Source organism: Camponotus floridanus, unplaced genomic scaffold (assembly GCF_003227725.1).
Source record: "Camponotus floridanus strain SB8 unplaced genomic scaffold, Cflo_v7.5 scaffold219, whole genome shotgun sequence".
Classification (NCBI taxonomy): Eukaryota; Metazoa; Arthropoda; class Insecta; order Hymenoptera; family Formicidae; genus Camponotus; species Camponotus floridanus.
The window spans coordinates 190256-212547 of NW_020229347.1; the positions used below are offsets into that span (position 1 = coordinate 190256).

At 32.8% G+C, this 22292-nt stretch overlaps 1 protein-coding gene across 4 annotated transcripts in view; it reads right to left on the bottom strand.

Annotated features, from left to right (window-relative positions):
* The window catches only part of LOC105248809 (serine/threonine-protein phosphatase 2B catalytic subunit 2), a 90400-nt gene that overhangs the window by 47526 nt on the left and 20582 nt on the right, over positions 1-22292 (bottom strand). For all 4 annotated transcript variants that reach the window (XM_025408592.1, XM_025408591.1, XM_025408589.1 and 1 more), the window contains exon 5: positions 11588-11733. In XM_025408592.1, coding sequence (XP_025264377.1) covers positions 11588-11733 — 146 coding nt within the window. The remainder of the gene's footprint in view (positions 1-11587; positions 11734-22292) is intronic.

The following is a 22292-nucleotide window of genomic DNA, read 5'->3' on the forward strand; positions in this document are numbered from 1 at the left end:
TTAAGAAAAAGCCTCGTGGCAGGGAAGCAAGTGTATGTCATTTATGCGCAAAGTTTCGACGCAGAAAGGCAGGCGATACAAAAGAAGGCGGAAAAAAGGGCACAAGAAGCAAGAGAAACGAGTAATGCATTAATGCAACCGGGGTTAATGAAGTCGGACGCGGTTTTTATACCGAAACAATTAGCGATCGTGCCGCTAATCGCGTCCAATATTTTCGCATAAAGAAGGTGCGCGGTGCTTTTTTTTTCGCGTGGAAACAATAGCGGACGCTAGCGATGCGAGCGAGAAAAGCTCGGTCGATCGTTGTTAAAGGCTGAAATAAATTCGCATTAAACCTGACCTGAACGTCAGGCTATTCTAGCGTTTATTTTGCGCATGCAATCCGCAACATTTCAATCGACCAAGTTGCGAGCTAAAATGTTTTACATATCAGTGTGTTACATTTATTTCGCCACGAAATAAATGTAACAACGTTATATTTTTATCGCGTTAGGTATAAACCTTTACCTTCTCCTTCGATAAGGCAATTCAAGAGTGATTTATTATTGTATGTCGATTGTATCTTGTCCTCATTATTTGCATTTCATCCGTACATCATATTCGCGATTTAATTCACAGATAAACGAAATCAAAATTGATAAAATTGTAAATTTTTTTGAATAAAATCCAGTGATAGAAACTAGTATTTTCCAGAAAACATCGGCAAAAATTGGTCACTTCTATTAAAAATATTAAAGTAAATCAAAAATTTTTTTATTGGTATTCTTCAATTGAAAAAAATATTATCTAATTTAAGCTTCATCCAAAATAATAAATATAAAAATACTGCAATAAGAGTTAAAAAGTAATCAAATAATAAATATAAATATATAATAAATGAAAAAGTGATGTATAAAATAAATTAGTTTTTTATGACAAGATATTGAATGATAGCGAATTTTTTTGGAGGGATTGAATGATAGCGAATCGCGAATCACACAGATAAATGTTGATAAATATTTTTAATTCTGTTACTATATTACACTTTTCTTATATATATTAAATCAAAAGTATAATATAAAATTTGACAACCTTTACATCTAAAATTTTTAAAAATTTTACACATTAATGAAAATTTAAGGAACTTTATTATTAGATCGATTTCTTTTTTTGCCAACTATAGCGATTTATTAATTAAAGGAAACATTTATTTTTCCATAGACATATATTTTAGTAAATCAATTATCTTTATAATTTTTACATATCAATTATTAAAAATTTAAAGACCTTTATTATTAGATTGATTTCTTTTTTTTGCCAACTATGGCGATTTATTAATTAAAGGAAAAATTTATTTTCCCATAGACATATATTTTAGTAAATCAATTATTTTTACCATTTTTATATCAATTATTTTTATCATTTTTGCCAGTTAATTACAATGGATGAAGCTCGGGAATTTACCATGATTATTTCCACTCATCGGACTTTTCCGGCCAGCCCTGCCGGAAACTGACGTAGAGACTCCGGCGATGGCAGACACGACGATAATACCTTAATGATGCATAATTAAAGCGGCGAGTCCGCTTGCTAGCTACTCCGATCCCGCCGCAATCGCCTTACGATGGATTATATAAAACTTGGCCCGTTCAGACGTTGATCCCACTACTGCGAGGGATACGTACATCTGGCATTGCCAGCCAAACGGGGGAGCTTAACAGCGACTTGGTTTTTTGTGACTGTATCGTCATCGTATAGATACGCTAGAATTACAAGGGAAGCCTTCCCTCCCCCCCTCCCCCCCCTCCTCCTCTCCCTACCTTTATCATGTTGTGTTTCGCGATGTCATTTGGTATTCATATTGTTTGTAGAGCGTTCGCGCAAAACATCTCCTTTATATCGCCGGGACACACGGAATAATGGAAAGAGGAGAAATGTATCCGTTGCATACTGCATGGTGTCCTATATCCTCCATATCGTTCACATTATATCGGAAAGGGAACATCGCGATTCTGCAAATTAACACGATAAAGCGCCTTGATAAGGATTTCAACGCAGGAACAAAAAAATGAACACGTACTCTTTAAAAGTGAATCAGTGTATTATCACTGAAAAACAATAAGTTACTGATACAGTAGTTATAAGTACAGCACTGTAAATCAGTGATATTTTATTGAAAGAATCGGTTAATAATTTTGACTGTTTCAATCAGTAATATTTCTCAATATCAATAATATTTCTTTCGTTATTGTCAGTAATATTTAACTAGAATTCATCTCTCTATCTATTTCGTATAAAATTAAAAATTTTATTTATATTTACTAAATATTTATTATATTAAAAATTTTATTTTATTTATATTACATGCATATTGAACTTGTTATTTTAAATAGATAACGAACGAATAATTTTCATTAAGTCGCCAGATATTTATTTGTCCGACTTATAAAGATCGATTTAATATCTGAAGCCTCTCTATTGAGATTGTATCAGAAATTAAATCGAAGTAATACTTCTAATTTTAAATGTCGCTCTTTGCAAACTTTATATAATTCTTATAACTAAAATTAAATACCAGAGATATAGCGATTGTAAATGAACGAACTAGCGATTACTCGTTTTACAGTAAAATTTATTGATTTTACAGTGAATTTTATTTTAACAGACCATAATCAGTGAGATATAAGATAAAATAACAAAAAAATAAGCGTTTCCACTGAAAATCAATAAAATACTCATTGATTCTCAGTGAAATCTTATTTTACTGTTTAAATTAATGATATTTTCACTGATTCACTTTTAGAGAGTACAAACTTTGGGGTAGGATCGATTTTTCCGACCGACAGTGTCCAATTTTCTCCAATTTATTTTATTGTATGATATTTATTAGTGTATTTAGTAGAAATTAATCGAAGAATATGATTTTATTGTATCTGATTCTTCCTTTGAAGCTTGGTTCATATTTTTAAAAGACTCTTTATCTTTTATTTTCTTTTATTTAATTCAAAAATCATGAGTGTTTCGATTCAGAATTGAGCTAAAAAAATCAGAAAAATTACTCGTACACGTTTTTTTTTTCCAAAAAATCTTTCTTTTATTTATCAATTATAAAAAAATTCTCGCTAGAGCCGGAATTTGCTTGCGGATTGCGCGTTTGAAATGGAAGCTGCAGACGGACGCGAGAAAGGGTAGTAGCTGGAAATCTTTAAAGATCCTCGTGAAGACAAAAACGCAAGCGAGAGAGAAAGAGAGGAGTCTGCGAACAGCGTTTGTCCTTGCAATTATCGACTTCCGATCGCTATTCGATCTCGGAAAACTCAAAGGGGCGGAAGGGAAAAGGGGAAAGGAAGGCGAACGCGATGGATGTCAGATTGAAGGAGCGACGAGGATCTCCCCGCCTCCGATCCTTCCCCTCGTTTACACTCTCGCTGTATCCGCAGACTCGTTTTTCGCGATTGTTCACGTCCAGAAAGAAACCGGGAGGACGGACAAGAGAAGTGGGTTAACTATCGCGTGATCTCCCCCGAGAAATAGCCCGTAATTTAGAGGAGTAGACGCGGTTTCTCCTTCTCAGCGCACGTTTTTGCTTGTCAGAACACTTTGAAATTATTCGGGGGCTCTCTTAATTAATCTACGGAAGACAAAGGCCCATTGAACGTGGATTTATTTTCTTCCATCGATGAAAAAAATATATAATATTTATATAATATTATATAATATTTATAATTTATATAATAAATTTATATAAAATTTATATAATATTTATAATTTATATAATTTATATAATTTATATAATATTTATATAATATTTATAATTTTACTTTTATATATTATTAAAAAAATTCTCTCTATTATTAATGAAAGTTTAAAAAAGGTTCTTGAAATCTCCCCTCGCTCTTTTTCCCTCATCTTAAATTAAACGCACGTTCTTCGATTTTCGAAGACGTTTTTCGTTCTCCGGAGTCGAGCAGAATCGGAAACAATCGTAGGAGACTAGTAGTTGCTTGTGGCAGGATTTTTTGCTTCCTGCTTCTACTTCGATGTCGCCTTGTTCTCGATAAAAATGGAGGTCGAACGAAGAGAACCACGGGGGATTATTAATTGCCAGATATATTATTCTTGTAGGAGTATTCGATCGGTGGCTTTTTACGAAGCGTGTCACGGGATACGTTTACGTCGCGATCGGAGAAACGAGCGGAATCGCGAACTGTCTTCGTCACGGAAGTAAACATCTATTCCTATCAAGCTTTTAAATATTTATGGAACGTAGTTTGTAGAACGATTTATATCTCGTGACCCATGTGCGTGCGCGTGAACAGTTTCATGTTTTTATCGCCGCTACCGCTTCGTATGTAACGAATAGCAAAGGAATTATATTCCAGATTTTTAATTTAAAACAATTTAATTAAAAGGAAATGTTTTTTGACAATTTCGCGGATTAAAAGTATCCATAAAATAAAATGATATAAAGTGAAGATACGAGATATATAATTTTCCATAGATTCGACATTTCTTTGGTCTTTATTTTGAATTTTTGAAATAACAGCATTTTTTTTATATCATTAATTATATATATTTTAAATATATTTTAAAATCCTATATATTTATAAATATTTTTTCTATATATTCTTCTTTCTATATATTTATATACATTATTCAATCCTATATATATTTTAAAAACCTATATATTAATTAATTATTATTATTAATAATATTTATTATTATTATTATTAATATTATAATTATTATTAATATTTATTTATTTTTCTATATATTCTTCTTTCTACATATTTATATATTATATAAATCCTATATATTTTAAAATCCTACATATTTATTAATCATATATATTTTAAATTATATATTAAAATCCTATAATTCTCAATATTGAGTAAAAATGTGTCTTTGATTAGCATAAAATTTCTCAATTTTAGAAAACGAACAGCTAAAATATCCGCAAACAAACTTTTTCAACATTTCGTTTACTTGTGAAAGTTATCCTTATTAATTAGCCCTTTATCGTTCGCATTACGTAACACATTTAGGACCTCCCTACATCATGGCACTTTACCCGATGATTATGTAAGTGTTCAGTATCGCGCTTCCGATTCAAGATTCAAGTTCTTACCGTGAAAACTTCGCGGAATAATTTTCTCAATTTTCCTCCCCTTCCTCTGCCCCGAGGAAGAACGCCCAAAGGAAAGACCGTGCCGGGTCAATGCGTTCCAAGATTGCCCCGACGTTCTTTGTACCCTCGCCGTTTCCATCCCCTCTCCCGCCTCTTCAACCCCTCTCGTCCGCCCCAGCCGTCCCCCCCCACTCCTCTGGCTGTGCGCCTCGCCTCGCGTTGTTATTATTATTCTTATTAAAGCGGGCTCGCGCGACACACGCATACACACGTGCATACGCGCGTGCGAGCGTGCAAGACGATTAACTTAATAGCGGTTGCGATAGCGCGAGCTCGCCCGCTATTTAAAGCGGGGCTCTCCCGGAACACGATCGCATAAATCGCAAGTTTTCAGCCGATAAAACGCACGCGCCTTGCACACGATTGCCCCTTCACCCTCTGTTCTCGCCCCTCGATAAATTAGACGCGGGTAATGCGCGCACGACCGATAAGGAATTGAACGGCTTTAATAAAGATCTACGGCTCCCTCCTTCTCCCCCCCCCCCTCCCGTCCTCTCCCTCGTCTTCGCGCGCTTTCGAGATTAACGCTGATCGTTTCTCGATGTTCATTTCAGTGGATTTCTCGAATCGTTAATGATCAACAGTGATTTTCTCCCCGGATGTGTAGGATCTCCTCCCGAATCGAGGGCCGCAATAATTGCGTTTTGATGAAACAACGATTTGTGGTTTGGAGTTTTTTAACGAGAATCTCTGTCAAAACGTCGCGGATTTCTTATTTTAAATTACTAAAATTAGATGCTAATTAAGATGCCTTTATCGGAATATTTTCAGATCTTCTTCGAGAAAAAAATGTGATTACATGTAGCCAATTTATTCTCCAATATATTCCCTTTATTTTAATGTAATCGCGACCACTCCAATTTCAAAGTTTTTACGTATATCTAAAGTATAAATTCCATCGAAATGACAGACTTAATAACTTCGTACTTTATCGCAATTTATTTGGAAACGTGCGATCGATAGTACAAAACGCAACATTATTCTTTTGTGGAAAAATAAAAATTATTTTTTTGTAGAATACGCGATTTACTTGTCGCAAACATTGCTCGGCTAGCACGGGTACAGTAATTCGAGATAATAATTCAGGAAAATTGCATTTTTTGTTGTCAATTTAAAATTCATGCGATAAGCATTTGTTGGTAAAAAATATATTTTTTTCGTGCCAAGTAATTTTATTGATCTGACATTTAATTTGAATTTTATTCCGACACGTGGATAATAGTTTCTAAAATATAATGGTAATTGGAAACATACATTATCATTGCAAAATATACCTGTACATTTTTATTTTTATTTTTATTCTTCACGTGAATCGGAGAACTAAAAATAAAATATGAGAGAAATGCTAAATTATTGGAAATAATATAAATATTATGAGTAATTTTATTTTAAAAAGAGGAAAAAAAATATTGTGAAATGTATTAAAAATCCTTGCGATTGAAAGCTATAAAAATAATAATAAATGAACTGTTTTTTTTTTAAATCCGTTAAATTGAGGGATGCAATAAAAGCAGATGTACATTCAACGCTGGTTGTTTTAATGTTAAATAACTCTCGTGACATTCATGCGAATATCCCTTTTCACAAATTAAAATCTTCAGTCTCGAATGCAAAGAATATAATTACGCGAATGCTGTTTCAAAAATATATCCAAGGTTTATTTTTATTCCCACCCCTCTTGGCCTCTTTAAAAAGGTTAATGAACTATCTCATTATCTTTTACTGCGACGAAAGTCTCTGAAGGCAATTCACTCTCGCCGAGATGCCTCATGCGAGTCACGATCAAAGATTCAGAACGATTATCCGGTTAGCAAAAAGCGAAAAGAAAGTTAAATCGTCGCTGAGAGCATTTCTAAGGACGCGAACCGGTCACGTTTTACGGGTTCTTGCTCTCAAAGGATATCGCGATATCGTCCGACTGGGACTGTCAATTTCCATATCAAACATCTTGAAATGTCGGCGATAAAATTGTTTGGCAATAAAACATAGATTTCGAAATTCGGCTTCGTGATAGAGGGTGGAAAGAGAGAGAGAGAGAGAAAGAGAGAGAGAGAGAAGGGTTGCACAAGACCCTAGACAAGACAATATTCGTAAAAATATTGTATTGGTATCGGAAATTTTCAAAAATTTAAATCTTGTCTTGATCTTGAGTGAATATTGGTAGCAAAAATCTCGTCTTGTCTCGATTTTATTAACAATTTTTTCTAATATTAAAAAATTATTTAAATAATATTTAACATAATTTTTGTAATATAAGTTGAAATAATTATTACTATTGTATTATATTTTAATTATAATTATTACTATGTAATCGATATAAATGCCATCTATTTACTTAAAAAAATATTTACTGTTTCATGGAAAACAGAAATTAATAACTATTTACAGGCTCCAAGGGAATGTGCAGATATAAATATTTTGGAGTGGTAAAAAATCAGGTTCATATTTATCCCACATTGTCAAAAATGGCTCGAGACATTTTAAGTTCAACTGTCTCATCCGTGCCAGTAGAAAGACTTTTCTCAATAGAAACTCTGACTATGTCAAAAAATAGAACCAGATTACAAAGTAAATCTTTAAAAGCACTAATGTGCATTAATTCCTGGATGAAATGCTCTTTAATGTCTAAAATTTGCGAGTTTGATTTCTAATTTATAAAAATGTTATATTGTATTAATATTAAATGCTTTTAAATTTATCAATATAAATGTTTTTATTAAATAAAATTTTTTTAAAATTCGTATATAGTGATTTTTTTTTCATTTACAAATATAAATATTTTAGTTTTTTTGAAGAACCAATAATCTTGACAAGACTAATAATCTTGACAGTCTTAGTCTTGGTATTGTCTTGATAACTAATTAAAAATCTTGTCTTGATCTTGTCTTGAAATTCAAGACAAGACGAGACAATATCAAGACTAATCTTGGTATCTCGTGCAACCCTAAAAGAGAGAGAAAATTTCGATCAGAATTTATCGATGATAAATTTTCGCAGGGGACTTGTTCATGTAGAATGATATTTATTACTGTCTGTTAAAAAAATCTTTAAGCGCGTTAGCACAATTAAATATGCCATAATTTTATTAATAACCTACTTTGAGATGCGAAATTCGGTTTATCCTTAATTGACTGCTGGAGGGCAAACCCATCCAAAGGCTCTCTCCGTGCAATTTCGTAATCGATTTATATCTCCGCGCCACATCTTTCTCGTTATACTCGACTCGTAGTTTCTCTCGAGTAAAATTACATACACTTTTTCCCCGGGCATTTTTATTCCAGACATGTCACGTTCCGAACCCCGGCAAGAGTAGTCGGGGATTAATCTATGTCGTTTTATGGTGCCGCATCATCGTAATTGTGCGTCGTTTTCCTTAATTAACTCGGAAATGCTGAGCTCTGCGAGAGCTCCGTCGATCTTTAAGCAAGATTGCTGCGCTTCTGTTTGACCTTCTCTCTCTCTCTCTCAAGATGCCATCTCTCTCTCTTTCTTCTCCTCCATCCGTCTCTTTCCCTCGATTTCGACCGCGTTGTATAACTTTACGAGGGAATAGCGAGAATGAAAGAGGGAATGTCCCGAAACACACACACACACACACACACACACACACACACACACACACACACACACACACACCGAGACGAGACGCAATTCAGGCAGCTGGCGTCGCGAAAAATTCGACAAGATGCTTCCCGAAGGAAAGGACGGACGCGATTCACGGGCTCGATATGAAAATAGCACAAATTTTTACGGGCGCGACGAAATACGAAGCTGCTCATCGCTCTCGTCTCTCGAGCGTATCGAGGCGAAAACCCGACGTGGTCGATAGTCGGGAAATACGGGTGTCACTCGGAAATTTCCGACGTGAAACGCGATACGCGCGTGGAAAAGACGCGAGCCCTCGAAACAGATGGAAAAGCGCTCCGAGTCGAGACGAGGAGGCCGAGGATGAGAGGGAGCTCGAGGGATCCGCGAAGAATTCATTTTCTGTCTTTAATGGCGTACGGTCAAAATTACTCATCGCGAGAATAAATCGAATTTATTTATTTATAATATATTATGATATATTTATAATATATTTATTTATAATTTATTTAAAATATTTAAAACGTGCAGACAATAATTACACACATTTTTTACTAATTTATAGGAGAAAAATAAAGCTGGCAAGATGATGGCGTTGGAAAAGTATGATTATTACGATTTGCTTTATCATGTCGATCGATAGAATCGCTGCTCGATAAACAGAATTTATTTATAATATTCATTTATAATTTATTTATAATATTTAAAACGTGCACACAATAATTACACACATTTTTTACTAATTTATAGGAGAAAAATAAAGCTGGCAAGATGATGGCGTTGGAAAAGTATGATTATTACGATTTGCTTTATCATGTCGATCGATAGAATCGCTGCTTGATAAATAGAATTTATTTATAATATTTATAATATATTATAATATATTTATAATATATTTATTTATAATATTTATAATATATTATAATATATTATAATATATTATAATATATTATAATATATTTATAATATATTTATTTATAATATTTAAAACGTGCATACAATAATTACACACATTTTTTACTAATTTATAGGAGAAAAATAAAGCTGGCAAGATGATGGCATTGGAAAAGTATGATTATTACGATTTGCTTTATCACGTCGATCGATAGAATTGCTGCTCGATAAATAGAATTTATTTATAATATTTATAATATATTATAATATATTTATAAGATATTTATTTATAATATTTAAAACGTGCACACAATAATTACACACATTTTTTACTAATTTATAGGAGAAAAATAAAGCTGGCAAGATGATGGCATTGGAAAAGTATGATTATTACGATTTACTTTATCACGTCGATCGATAGAATCGCTGCTCGATAAACAGAATTTATTTATAATATTCATTTATAATTTATTTATAATATTTAAAACGTGCACACAATAATTACACACATTTTTTACTAACTTATAGGAGAAAAATAAAGCTGGCAAGATGATGGCATTGGAAAAGTATGATTATAACGATTTGCTTTATCACGTCGATCGATAGAATTGCTGCTCGATAAATAGAATTTATTTATAATATTTATAATATATTATAATATTTTTATAAGATATTTATTTATAATTTATTTATAATATTTAAAACGTGCACACAATAATTACACACATTTTTTACTAACTTATAGGAGAAAAATAAAGCTGGCAAGATGATGGCATTGGAAAAGTATGATTATAACGATTTGCTTTATCACGTCGATCGATAGAATCGCTGCTCGATAAATAGAATTTATTTATAATATTTATAATATATTATAACATATTTATAACATATTTATTTATAATTTATTTAAAATATTTAAAACGTGCATACAATAATTACACACATTTTTTACTAATTTATAGGAGAAAAATAAACCTGGCAAAATGATGGCGTTGGAAAAGTATAATTATAACGATTTGCTTTATCACGTCGATCGATAGAATCGCTGATAATAATCATACACAACGATAATGACGGGAGATCTGTCAAACGTGAACGCTCCAATTGCTATTGTTTCGCTTCGCCTGTATTTAACTTATTTTACGCACGTATAAATTGATTTCGTTGCTTATCTCGAATCTCGTAAATGTAGGTAAAATGTAGTCAGGATATCGAGACGAAAGAGTGAAAGCCGAGGGGGGGCGAGAACGAGCATTTGGGGCGCGTGCACGCACGCCCGTGTGTACCGCACGCAATGCAGGAAGGTGAAAGGCGTAGGTGGACGGATCGATAGAGCAGGTGGCAGCACGTCGGTGCTCTCCCTGGCTCGCTTCCGGCGCGGAGAGTCCAATGACACTCACTCGGCCGATCGAACGATTGGCCTGGCACGATTATGAGAAATAATATCGAGGCTAATTCGCGCGAATATCGGCGATCGGGTCTCGTTCGGATAAGACGGTATTCGGGTCTTAATCCCCTCCCCCTGGATTAATTTATTTCCTTAGGAAAAGTTCGCGAAATGATTTCGATAAATTTAAATCCTACTAAAATATCGATTAAAAATCTCGTTTCTCCGATGGAGATTTTTGACAGATAATTAATTTTATGTTTACATGTATTGTAAGGATTCCCCATTTATGTATCTGAAGCTTGGAAATGTTGTTTCAAACATTGTTTTTATATCAACAATATTTTAATTTATATGAGAGGACGTTGTATAAATTAAATTTATACAACATTAAATTTGTATTTATTAAATATTAAATATTAAATTTATATTAATTTATACAACAATGAATTTCGTGTTGTACAATTTAACGGGCTCGCGTGTGGGTATTAGTGCGATATTGTATATGAAAAGAAATTAGCAAATCTGAAATGAGAGGAATTTATGGCACTTACTTTGCGGATATCTTCTAAATTGTGAATTTCCGGCGACAGGCCGCCGTGAACGCAGAGGAACTGTTGGTTCATGAGGGCGGCGAGCGGCAAACAGTCGAAGGCATCCATGCACGCGTCGTACACCCTCTCGGAGTATTTTATTTTACCTGCACAGAAAAAAAGGACATTCGTGTTTTGAAAAATATATTTAGTTTAAACATGGAAATCTTGAAATAGGATTATATCGCGTTAATTAAAGAAAAATACAATTGCTTGAATAATTGCTTACTTGAATGAAGCCATTTTATACAGTTCGATCGAGAAAAATATATTCTCATAATTTAAGATTTAATTTTCTTGAATGAAAAGAAACAATGTTGGATAGAAAATAACATTTTTAAATCAAAGATATAATATAATAATTAAAGATATAATATTATATCAAAGGATCGTTGGAAATAATATAATCGACCAAAAATAGCAAGAAATTTTTTGTTCCGGCTAATTTTGGTCGATTATATTATTTCCAACGATCCTTTGATTAATTGACTAGCAATATTAAGATAATTTATGTTATAATATTATATAATATTATATAATATTATATAATAATTAAAGATATAATATTATAATTTTCTTAAAGTAGAATTAAATAATTATATATGCTTAAGGTGATAATTACAATATTAAAATAAGACTATAATATTGTTGAAATTTAAAATTATTAAATTCTTCTAAGAAAACTATAAATTATTGCGTATATACGAAACAATGAACGCATTAGTTTAAGGATGTATTGGACGGTCTGTATCAAAAGTTAATCCAAAGGATCAAAAAATTAAAGTTGGACAGAATACGAATTCCAATTAATCAGAAATTTTTTAAAAATCACGAAATCATACTTCAAAGTATTCTTTAATATAAATAGATCTTAATTTCCAAGAAAATGTTGCCACGTTTTATAATCAATATTGCGTCAAACCGATAATCACAGTTATTTTTTAATAATAATTTCAAAACGAGCAAGTAAATCGTTTGAAAACTTTGTGGGAACATTTTTACATGTATGAAGAATATAATATTACAAAATGAAATTTTTATCATTGTTTTTTAATAGTTTGTGAATAATTTATTACCTGTCTCTTGAACGTTTACATAAGATTCTATGCTAAAATCGCAAAATTCAAAAATTAATAACTTTTAAAGGAGCAAGTAAAACAATTTGAAATAATTCATGACGATTTAGAATGTTATTAAGAATGTTAAATTAGAAACGGCGATCTCATTGATTGCAATATATCTCCAATACATCCTTAAATAATTATATATTTTTAAGATGACAATTACAATATTAAAATAAGACTATAATATTGTTGAAATTTAAAATAATTAAATTCTTCTAATAATACTATAAATTATTACGTATATACGAAACAATGAACGCGGTAGTTTAAGTATTATATATAAGTTTTGATTTGACACTTCTTTTTTTTTCTGTGTGAAAAAGCGAAAGGGAGACCCAGATTGAAGGCGCTGGACAAATGTGTCTTCGCATAAGAAGAGGGAAAAACAATTTACCATTCCGTCAACGTTATGACACTTATGTCACTATTGCTTCCGGTTAACTTCTTACGAGATAGGGAGATCGGAGGAATTCGTCGTGGCCGAAGAAAATAAAGGGAACGAGGAGCACGTGGCCATGAGGGAGCCATAAGAAAGGATACCGAGAGAGCGAGGTTGGAATACGTGTGATTCTTCTATGGCCACCATTTCGCGAACGAGCAGCAAAAAGGATGGCAAACACGGGAGCTATTTCACGTCCTCTCCCGCGCGTCCTCGCAGAATAATGGACATCCTGCGACGACCAAGGATCTACCCGCGGCCCGCGTCGTCCACGCCTGTTCTGTGTCACGCCAATCTCGCGACCTAAGCACTCCTCGTCTATCGTCGTGTACAAGCGCGACCCCGATGTACAGAGCTAGAGACCATCTCGCCGGTCACGAACCACCCCACCGTGAAACTTGGTGCGGTTGCTCGTTGTCTCATTTCTCAAGTGAAACGTACCGATCCTCCGCCAAAGTCCGTGAGTTTACTCTCCTTTTTTCCCCCGATTTCCAACTTCTGATTACTTTCGTAACTAACTTGCACGATGTCGTCTGATGAAAATTAAGGAGAACGGGAAATTTTAAATTTCAGAAGGATTTCGGGGATGAAAAGCACCGATTTCTCTCCCTCTTAGGGTTGCACAAGACAAGACAATATTCGTAAAAATATTGTATTGGTATTGAAAATTTTTAAAAATTTAAATCTTGTCTTGGTCTTGAGTGAATATTAGTAGCAAAAATTTCGTCTTGTAGTGTCTTGTCTCGATTTTATTAACAATTTTTTATCTAATATTAAAAAATTATTTAAATAATATTTAACATAATTTTTGTAATATAATTTAAATTAATTATTACTATTGTATTATATTTTAATTATAATTATTACTATGTAATCGATATAAATACCGTCTATTTACATAAGAAAACATTTACTGTTTCACGGAAAACAAAAATTAATAATTATTTACAGGCTCCAAGGGAATGTGCAGATAAATATTTTGGAGTGATAAAAAAATCAGGTTCATATTTATCCCACATTATCAAAAATGGCTCGAGACATTTTAAGTTCAACTGCCTCGTCCGTGCCAGTAGAAAGACTTTTCTTAATAGGAACTCTGATTATGTCAAAAAATAGAACCAAATTATAAAGTAAATCTTTAAAAGCATTAATATGCATCAATTCCTGGGTGAAATATTCTTTAATGTCTAAAATTTGATTTCTAATTTATAAAAATGTATTAATATTAAATGTTTTTAAATTTATCAATATAAATGTTTTTATTGAATAAGATTTTTTAAAATTCGTATATAGTGATTTTTTTTTCATTTACAAATATAAATATTTTAGTTTTTTTGAGAACCAATAATCTTGACAAGATTAATAATCTTGACAGTCTTAATCTTGGTATTGTCTTGATAACTAATTAAAAATCTTGTTTTGATCCTGTCTTGAAATTCAAGACAAGACAAGACAATATCAAAACTAATCTTGATATCTCGTGCAATTCTAATGATAAAACAGTCAATTAATGAAATCAAATAATGAATTGTCAAACATTAAGCGTGAAACGCACACAAAGAAAGAGCATATATGTATGAGCTCGAAGTTTATTATTAGATCAGTAAGTTTAGACAAATAAGGAAGGCCACACACAAATAGGTTGTTTAATTCTTTCTCTTTCGAGATATTTACCTGAAGCGAACATTAATTTATTTGCAATAATGAGATGTAAATAAACTCGCAAATATTTTGGGTATGTTTGCAAATTTTAAAACTTCAATAACTCATGTAATAATAATTAATAATTCGTGTTTTGGAATTTGAATATATTATTTATATCTCAGGAAATAATAGATTATAATTTTATTAAAAATTTTAATTCTCTTCTCTCTTTCTTTCATGTTATTTTTTCTAAAAAATTATTTTAAATATAATTATAAAAATTTAATCTGTTTTTTTTTTATTAATTTCTATTTAATATTTATAATCTATTTAATATCATCAGTACAATTTAATTGTACACTGAAATAAATCTTTACTTGTTTTCATTTTATTAATATTGATAAAAATTTATATATTGTAAAAGTTGCGAAAGAATTTAATAATATGTGCAATTTTATATAATTATTTGACTGTTTTATAAATGCAAAACTGAATATTGTATGTGACACTCTTGATAACTAATTAAAAATCTTGTCTTTTGATCTTGTCTTGAAATTCAAGACAATATCAAGACTAATCTTGATGTCTCGTGCAACCCTACTCCCTCCTTTTCTTGCGCTTACAGCTACCGTTTCCCATCTTCAAAAAAATGCGACTTCGGAATTTTTCGCGCGAGACACTCCATATTTGCCACGTCGACGGAGGTCCATCGGATCCTCTGTCCGAGGTGACGCGCGAAAAGGATTTCCTGCCAATAAAACGGAGTAGCCTCGACAGGATAAAGATTTGTCGGCGCTCAAGCTAAACGGATCGCCGCCCGAGATCCTTCACGAGGTCTCGCAAATGAACGACCCGATTGCTGGACGTGGGAGCCTCTTCGGGGTTGCAGATTAAAGTTTTGCGAAACGGATGTCCGTAATATCGCATCGAGGACGAAGCTCTTGCGTCTCGAGATTATTAAACGAGAAAGAGAGATGCTGTCGAGGATGTTTCGGAAAAGTCGGTCATCGAATATGTATAACACCACGATTCATAAAATCTGAAAGTTGTTACTAATTATTAAAGTGAATTTCTTAATTAAATAATAATTTATTATATAAATTTATAGTAAAATAAATTTCTTAATTATAAATAATTTATTATATAAACATTTTATTATAATATATAAATTAATATATGAATTAATAATTATAAATTTATAATTATATAAATAATTTATTATATATATTTATAATAAAATAAATTTCTTAGTTATAAATAATGTAAAATTGCACGAAATCAGGATTAACAGGATGTTTATACATTCAAATTTTAGAAAAAAATTCCATCAACACTTCAATTCTTTTTACATATTTTTCTTCAAAATTCCAAATAAATATTTTAAAGATTTCTTGCTGTAATTCCTAAAATAAGGTTCTTATCGTATGCGTTTTCTAACATTTTTTACTCATAGAAAAAAACATCAAACTACTGAAACTACAAGTGCTAGATTTATAATTGAACAAACTGAATAACTTTCGTTAAGCTGGAAATTTTTAACTTTCATGATATTTTCATTTTTTATTAAAAATTAAAATAAAGAATATGTATTTTATATTCAATATTTTGTTAGGACATTAAATGTATAAACAGTAACATAGTATATATTTATATTTTAACGCATAATTCATTTGGTTTGCCGATTGTTATAATAAAATGAGAATAAAATTGAGAGAATCTTTTTTTTAATTTTTTCAGAATATCAATAAAAATTATCCGATTTTTCTTTACGTGGAAAAAATTTCCTGAAAATCCCAAGTCTTCCCAGGAATAAATATCCTGTTAAATTCTTAGAAATCTTGATAAAAAGAAGATTAAAAGTTCTCATAAAGAGAAATTCAAATAAATAATTTCAGCAGAGAACATTTCTCTCTCTCTCGCTAATAAATATGCAATTGCTCGCGCAGAGACAGCATTTTGCTTTATTTCCGTCGCAGCAAAATGCGCGGGTCGGTATTTATCGCGATGAAAATGGTTTCGGCGAAATCGCCGAGGATTTAATTGCGTGTTCGTCCGCGCGCGTTTGTGGACGAACGATCGTTTTTGGCGGCGAAGTCCATTTCGAAACGACACCGCGTTATTTTGGCGCGCGGCCAGCGCGTCCCGGCTTCTTGCTCGAGCGACAAGATGGCTCGGGATAACGCGTTTCTCGAGCCCGGTCCCCCAAGGAAGCTCCGGTCAAACTGCTAGTCTCCAGCAACGTCAGCCCCGTGAAACTGGGCCAAGAAAAATGCGAAATAATCGTCGTGCTCCAAGTCCGAAAGGGGTGAAAAAAATCGATGATGTCTACTTGAATTTTGTAAAAAAATTTCCGCAAATTTCTAGATAAAGAGAATATTTTCAAAAATTTTTGCTTCAACTTTCTAAAATAAGCTTACCTTTATTACTATGCATTTTCGAATGTTTTTCATACGAAGGAAAAACACAAGTCGTTTAAATTTCGACTGTTGGATTTGCAAATGTAGTGGGAAAAAAAATCTGAACAGCTCGTAAAATAAACATTTTTATTTCTTACGACTAAAAATTACGATAAAAAATTGCATGTTTTGTTGAGTTGAATGTATAAACAGAGATAGATATATATTTATATTTCAAACAGATACTTCACAATTTGGCTTATTGCCAACTGCCTATAACATGAGAGCAAAATTATCAAAGAGACAATTTTTTTTTTAATTTCCGAATCGTAATAAAAAATTCCCTAAAATAATTCATGATTTTTCCATGTTTTTCATATTTTTCCAGGGAATATAGACAGATATAATATGAAAAAAATTTATACAAATTTATTATATACGTTTAATTAATATTAAAAGTAAAATAGAATTTTTAACATCTCTGCCACAACACACGCAGATTATACATATAATTATTAATATTATTTATTTAATAAAGATAATTAACTAAACAACAAAGCGGGAAAAAGTGCAAAGTTCGTGCGAAATTCGCGTTTGTCTATTCGACGAAAAATTTTCGTATGGAACGGAAGTCAAATCACCGTATATTATACGTCATACGATGGTAAAAATGATATATTTGTGGTATACGAGATATATATGACCGCAAGGAGTAACCGCACATTTATCTTGATAGAACCGGTATCGGACCTTTCTATATGTCACGGTTAAGCGCGTTACATTTTTCTCACGTCATTGTTGCCCGAATTGGCGGAAAAATGTTCGCGTCGCAAAAACGCGGGAAAAAATGCGACCGGATGGGATGTATTCTGCGCGCGATATATTATCGCGAACCACTGCATTTCCGCACGATATTATGCCCGCGTTAAATAAACGCGATAGGACACATTTAGCCCGTTAGGTTGTTCTTTCCCCATTTTTTTTTTCGACATTGCAATCTCGCAATTGTTGCGAATTAACGCGAGGGAAAACTGCGCGGGGCAATTTCCAAGAGGGGGGGGCCTTCGAGCCTCTCGGAACTGAATTTCCGGAACTGAATTTGCCTTCGTTAAGGTAAAGGAGGGAGAGAAAATAAAGGAAAAGGTCTCTAAAAGCGTGCTATCGCGAGGAAAAGCTCGGGCCGCTGGAGATAATCGCAATTTTCTCGATCGGCTGGCACGTGAATGCCGGCGTAATAGCAGCAGGTAACTAGGCCGCGTAAATAGGCGGTTGTGGAAGAAAAAAAAGGGGGAAAAAATATGCACGTATACGCGAGAGAGCGCACGCCCCCGCTGGCCGCACCTGAACGCGGCCGCCAATAAATGCCGGGGGAAATCCCCGCGTTAAAAACGATGATTAAAGCGTAGCGCGTGCGCGCATGCGCGGAGATTTTCGCGGTTATTGCGGTTATTAAACGCGCGCGGAATCGGGGTCACGGTGCGTGCGCGAGCGAATTTTCGTCTACGCGCATTTCCCTTAATATCGCGGGCGGAAATGGCCGTTCTGGATTTAGGAGGAAATTAGAAACCCTCTGTTCTTCGAACGGCGGACCGACCCTCCCTTCGCGAGTTGCGTAAAAATGCGAGAGCTGCTCCTTCCGCCGCCTTTTATTTTTAATATTAGAGCTACGAGCGTGGAATATAAAAGCCGTACGAGAGCGAGGTACAAATGAGACGACATAGTGCGCTTAATAACGCGTAAAACATACTTAGAAGCTGTTTAAGAGCGTTAAACAAAATTTATGTCCGATGGTTGTAATTAAACTATAATTCATTAGGTATTTACTAGGATTTTGCAAAAACATTCACTGAAAATATTGCCCGATACTTTCCGGGTATCCTTGTTCAAAGTTCTAAATAAAGAAAATGAAATATTTGAAAAATGTTTCTGATGCAATGTTTTTTTTTTTGCCAAAATATAGAAATTTAATTCAATTAGTTTACAAGAGCAAAATTAATAAAGAGAGAATTTTTTTTTTAATTCCCTGATACCTCCCAATAAAATTCCCTGATTTTTTCAAATACAAAATAAATTCCTGAGAATTCCACAGTTTCCACGTTTTTCCAGGGAACAGATATACTAGTGTAAAATTTACTCGAGAAATAATACTCGCAACATTTTATATATATATAAAAAAATAATAACAAATTTTGTTTGAAAAATCCAAAAAAGATCTTGCTGTCCTTTCGAAGTAAATTGCTTTATAATTAGGGATGTATTGGAGATATATTACAATCAATGAGATCGCCGTGAATTTTTAATTTAACATTCTTAATAACATTCTAAATCCTCATTAATTATTTCAAATTGTTTTACTTGCTCCTTTAAAAGTTATTAATTTTTTAATTTTACGATTTTAACATAGGACCTTATGTAAACGTTCAAGAGACAGGTAATAAATTATTCACAAACTATAAAAAAACAATGATAAAAATTTCATTTTGTAATATTATATTCTTCATACATGTAAAAATGTTCCCACAAAATTTTCAAACGATTTACTTGCTCGTATTGAAATTATTATTAAAAAATAACTGTGATTATCGGTTTGACGCAATATTGATGATAAAACGGGGCAACATTTTCTTGGAAATTAAGACCTATTTATATTAAAGAATACTTTGAAGTATGATTTCGTGATTTTTAAAAAATTTTTGATCAATTAGAATTTGTATTCTGCCCAATTTTAATTTTTTGATACTTTGGATTAACTTTTGAGACAGACGGTCCATCCAATCCATCCTTAAACTGACGCGTTCATTGTTTCGTATATACGCAATAATTTATAGTCTTCTTAGAAGAATTTAATAATTTTAAATTTCAACAATAATATAGTCTTATTTTAATATTGTAATTGTCACTTTAAGAATATATAATTATTGAAGGATGTATTGGAGATATATTACAATCAATGAGATCGCCGTGAATTTTTAATTTAACATTCTTAATAACATTTTAAATCGTCATGAATTATTTCAAATTTTTTTACTTGCTCCTTTAAAAGTTATTAATTTTTTAATTTTACGATTTTAACATAGGACCTTATGTAAACGTTCAAAAGACAGGTAATAAATTATTCAAAAACTATAAAAAAACAATGATAAAAATTTCATTTTGTAATATTATATTCTTCATACATATAAAAATGTTCCCACAAAGTTTTCAAACGATTTACTTGCTCGTATTGAAATTATTATTAAAAAATAACTGTGATTATCGGTTTGACGCAATATTGATGATAAAACGGAGCAACATTTTCTTGGAAATTAAGACCTATTTATATTAAAGAATACTTTGAAGTATGATTTCGTGATTTTGAAAAAGTTTTTGATCAATTAGAATTCGTATTCTGTCCAACTTTAATTTTTTGATACTTTGGATTAACTTTTGAGACAGACGGTCCGTCCAATACATCCTTAACCGTGGTCGGTTCAGAAACACGCAAAATAGCCGAAAGAATTCTGTCGATAAAATCCCATCATCGCGACAGCTCGAGAGCGGTTTCGCGCAGCAGAAACCGGCGCGTCTCGCGGAAAAGTGTATCGATCACGGAAAATTGTCCGATACTAGGTCAGCGCCTGCGAGTATTCGCGGGGGTGTCTCTCGCCGCCCCTGCTTTTCCTCATCGTTTACGACTGACGGCGACGCATTACCAGCGACGAGAGCGTAATGCACGATACTAATAATCTTCCTCGCGGAGATGATGCAGGCGCCGGAGATGATGCATCCCGGCTCCAGCGTCTGCGTCTGCGACTGCGAATCGAGATTAAAGCTCGCCGAAAAGGATAAATGCCGGAGGGAGGATATCACGTTAAAATGCGACTTAAATGCGAGGTCTGATGATTCGACTGGCTTTCCACTGACGCGTATCATTCGCTTAACGCGCGATGCATAATCCATGCGAGTCGAGGGTCGAACAGCTGTATACGATATTAAATAGCCCGCAAATTTGGACCTTGGCACATCCGTGCGTATACACGGTGTTCCATTTTAATGTCCCACCCCAAATAACTTTCTTATTTTACAAAATAATGAGAGAAATCAATTGGTCTAAAGAAAACATACAGTTGTTTTTAAGAAAAAATATGGAATTGTTAATTGCAAATTACATATTTTTTCTTAAGGACAACTGTATGTTTTCTATACACCAATTGATTTCTCTTATTATTTTGTACATAAAAGTATTAAGGTAAGATAATCGGAAAATGAATATTTTACAAGATATTTTATGATTTACGTAAAATTAAGAAATAATTTCAAGCCTCATAACTCGAAAAGTACTTGAAAAAATGTTTATTTATAGTGTTTTGGAAAGCTCTCGAGATAAGTTACCAGAATATGCAAAAATATATAGGGTGTTCCATTTAAGAAATTCAAAATGACCTTCATGTGACTCTTCAAGATCAAACTAATGGCACCATCTTATGTCCCCCTAGAAACCATACAACTTTTATCTGAAACATCTTTTTCTAAAATTAAAAATAAGAAAGTTGGGGTGGGACATTAAAATGGGACACCCTGTATAAATTATGTAGCATCGCGAGCGTGTAACCGGGATACGCGCGATTAACGTAATTTCAAAATCCGGTTGCAAACGAGGTTGAACTCTTAAGCGAGAGAACCTGTGGATGTTCATGACCCAAATGCTTGGTCCTTATGTTTTACGATATATCGTAATTTATCGGATACACAGACAGCCAAAGGGCTGATTGTGAGAAAACCCACGTGTTTTATAAGGCTGATATTACTGCTTCATATATCATTGTATAACAGAAGCAGAAAATGTATCTTTTACGAGCTCTAGAGAAAACCTACGCGACATCATTTTCCACTTTTCTTACATATATATTCATTTAAACATGAAAATCGGGATGAAAATAAAGTTAATGCAAATATCGTTAACATAATTATTTATCGCCGCGTATAATTATGGACCCATTATCGTCCAGAGTTAAAATCATTATGCAAATAATACTTGGCCAGAGAAAATGTGACGAAAAGTTTAAAGTATGACGCAATATAAA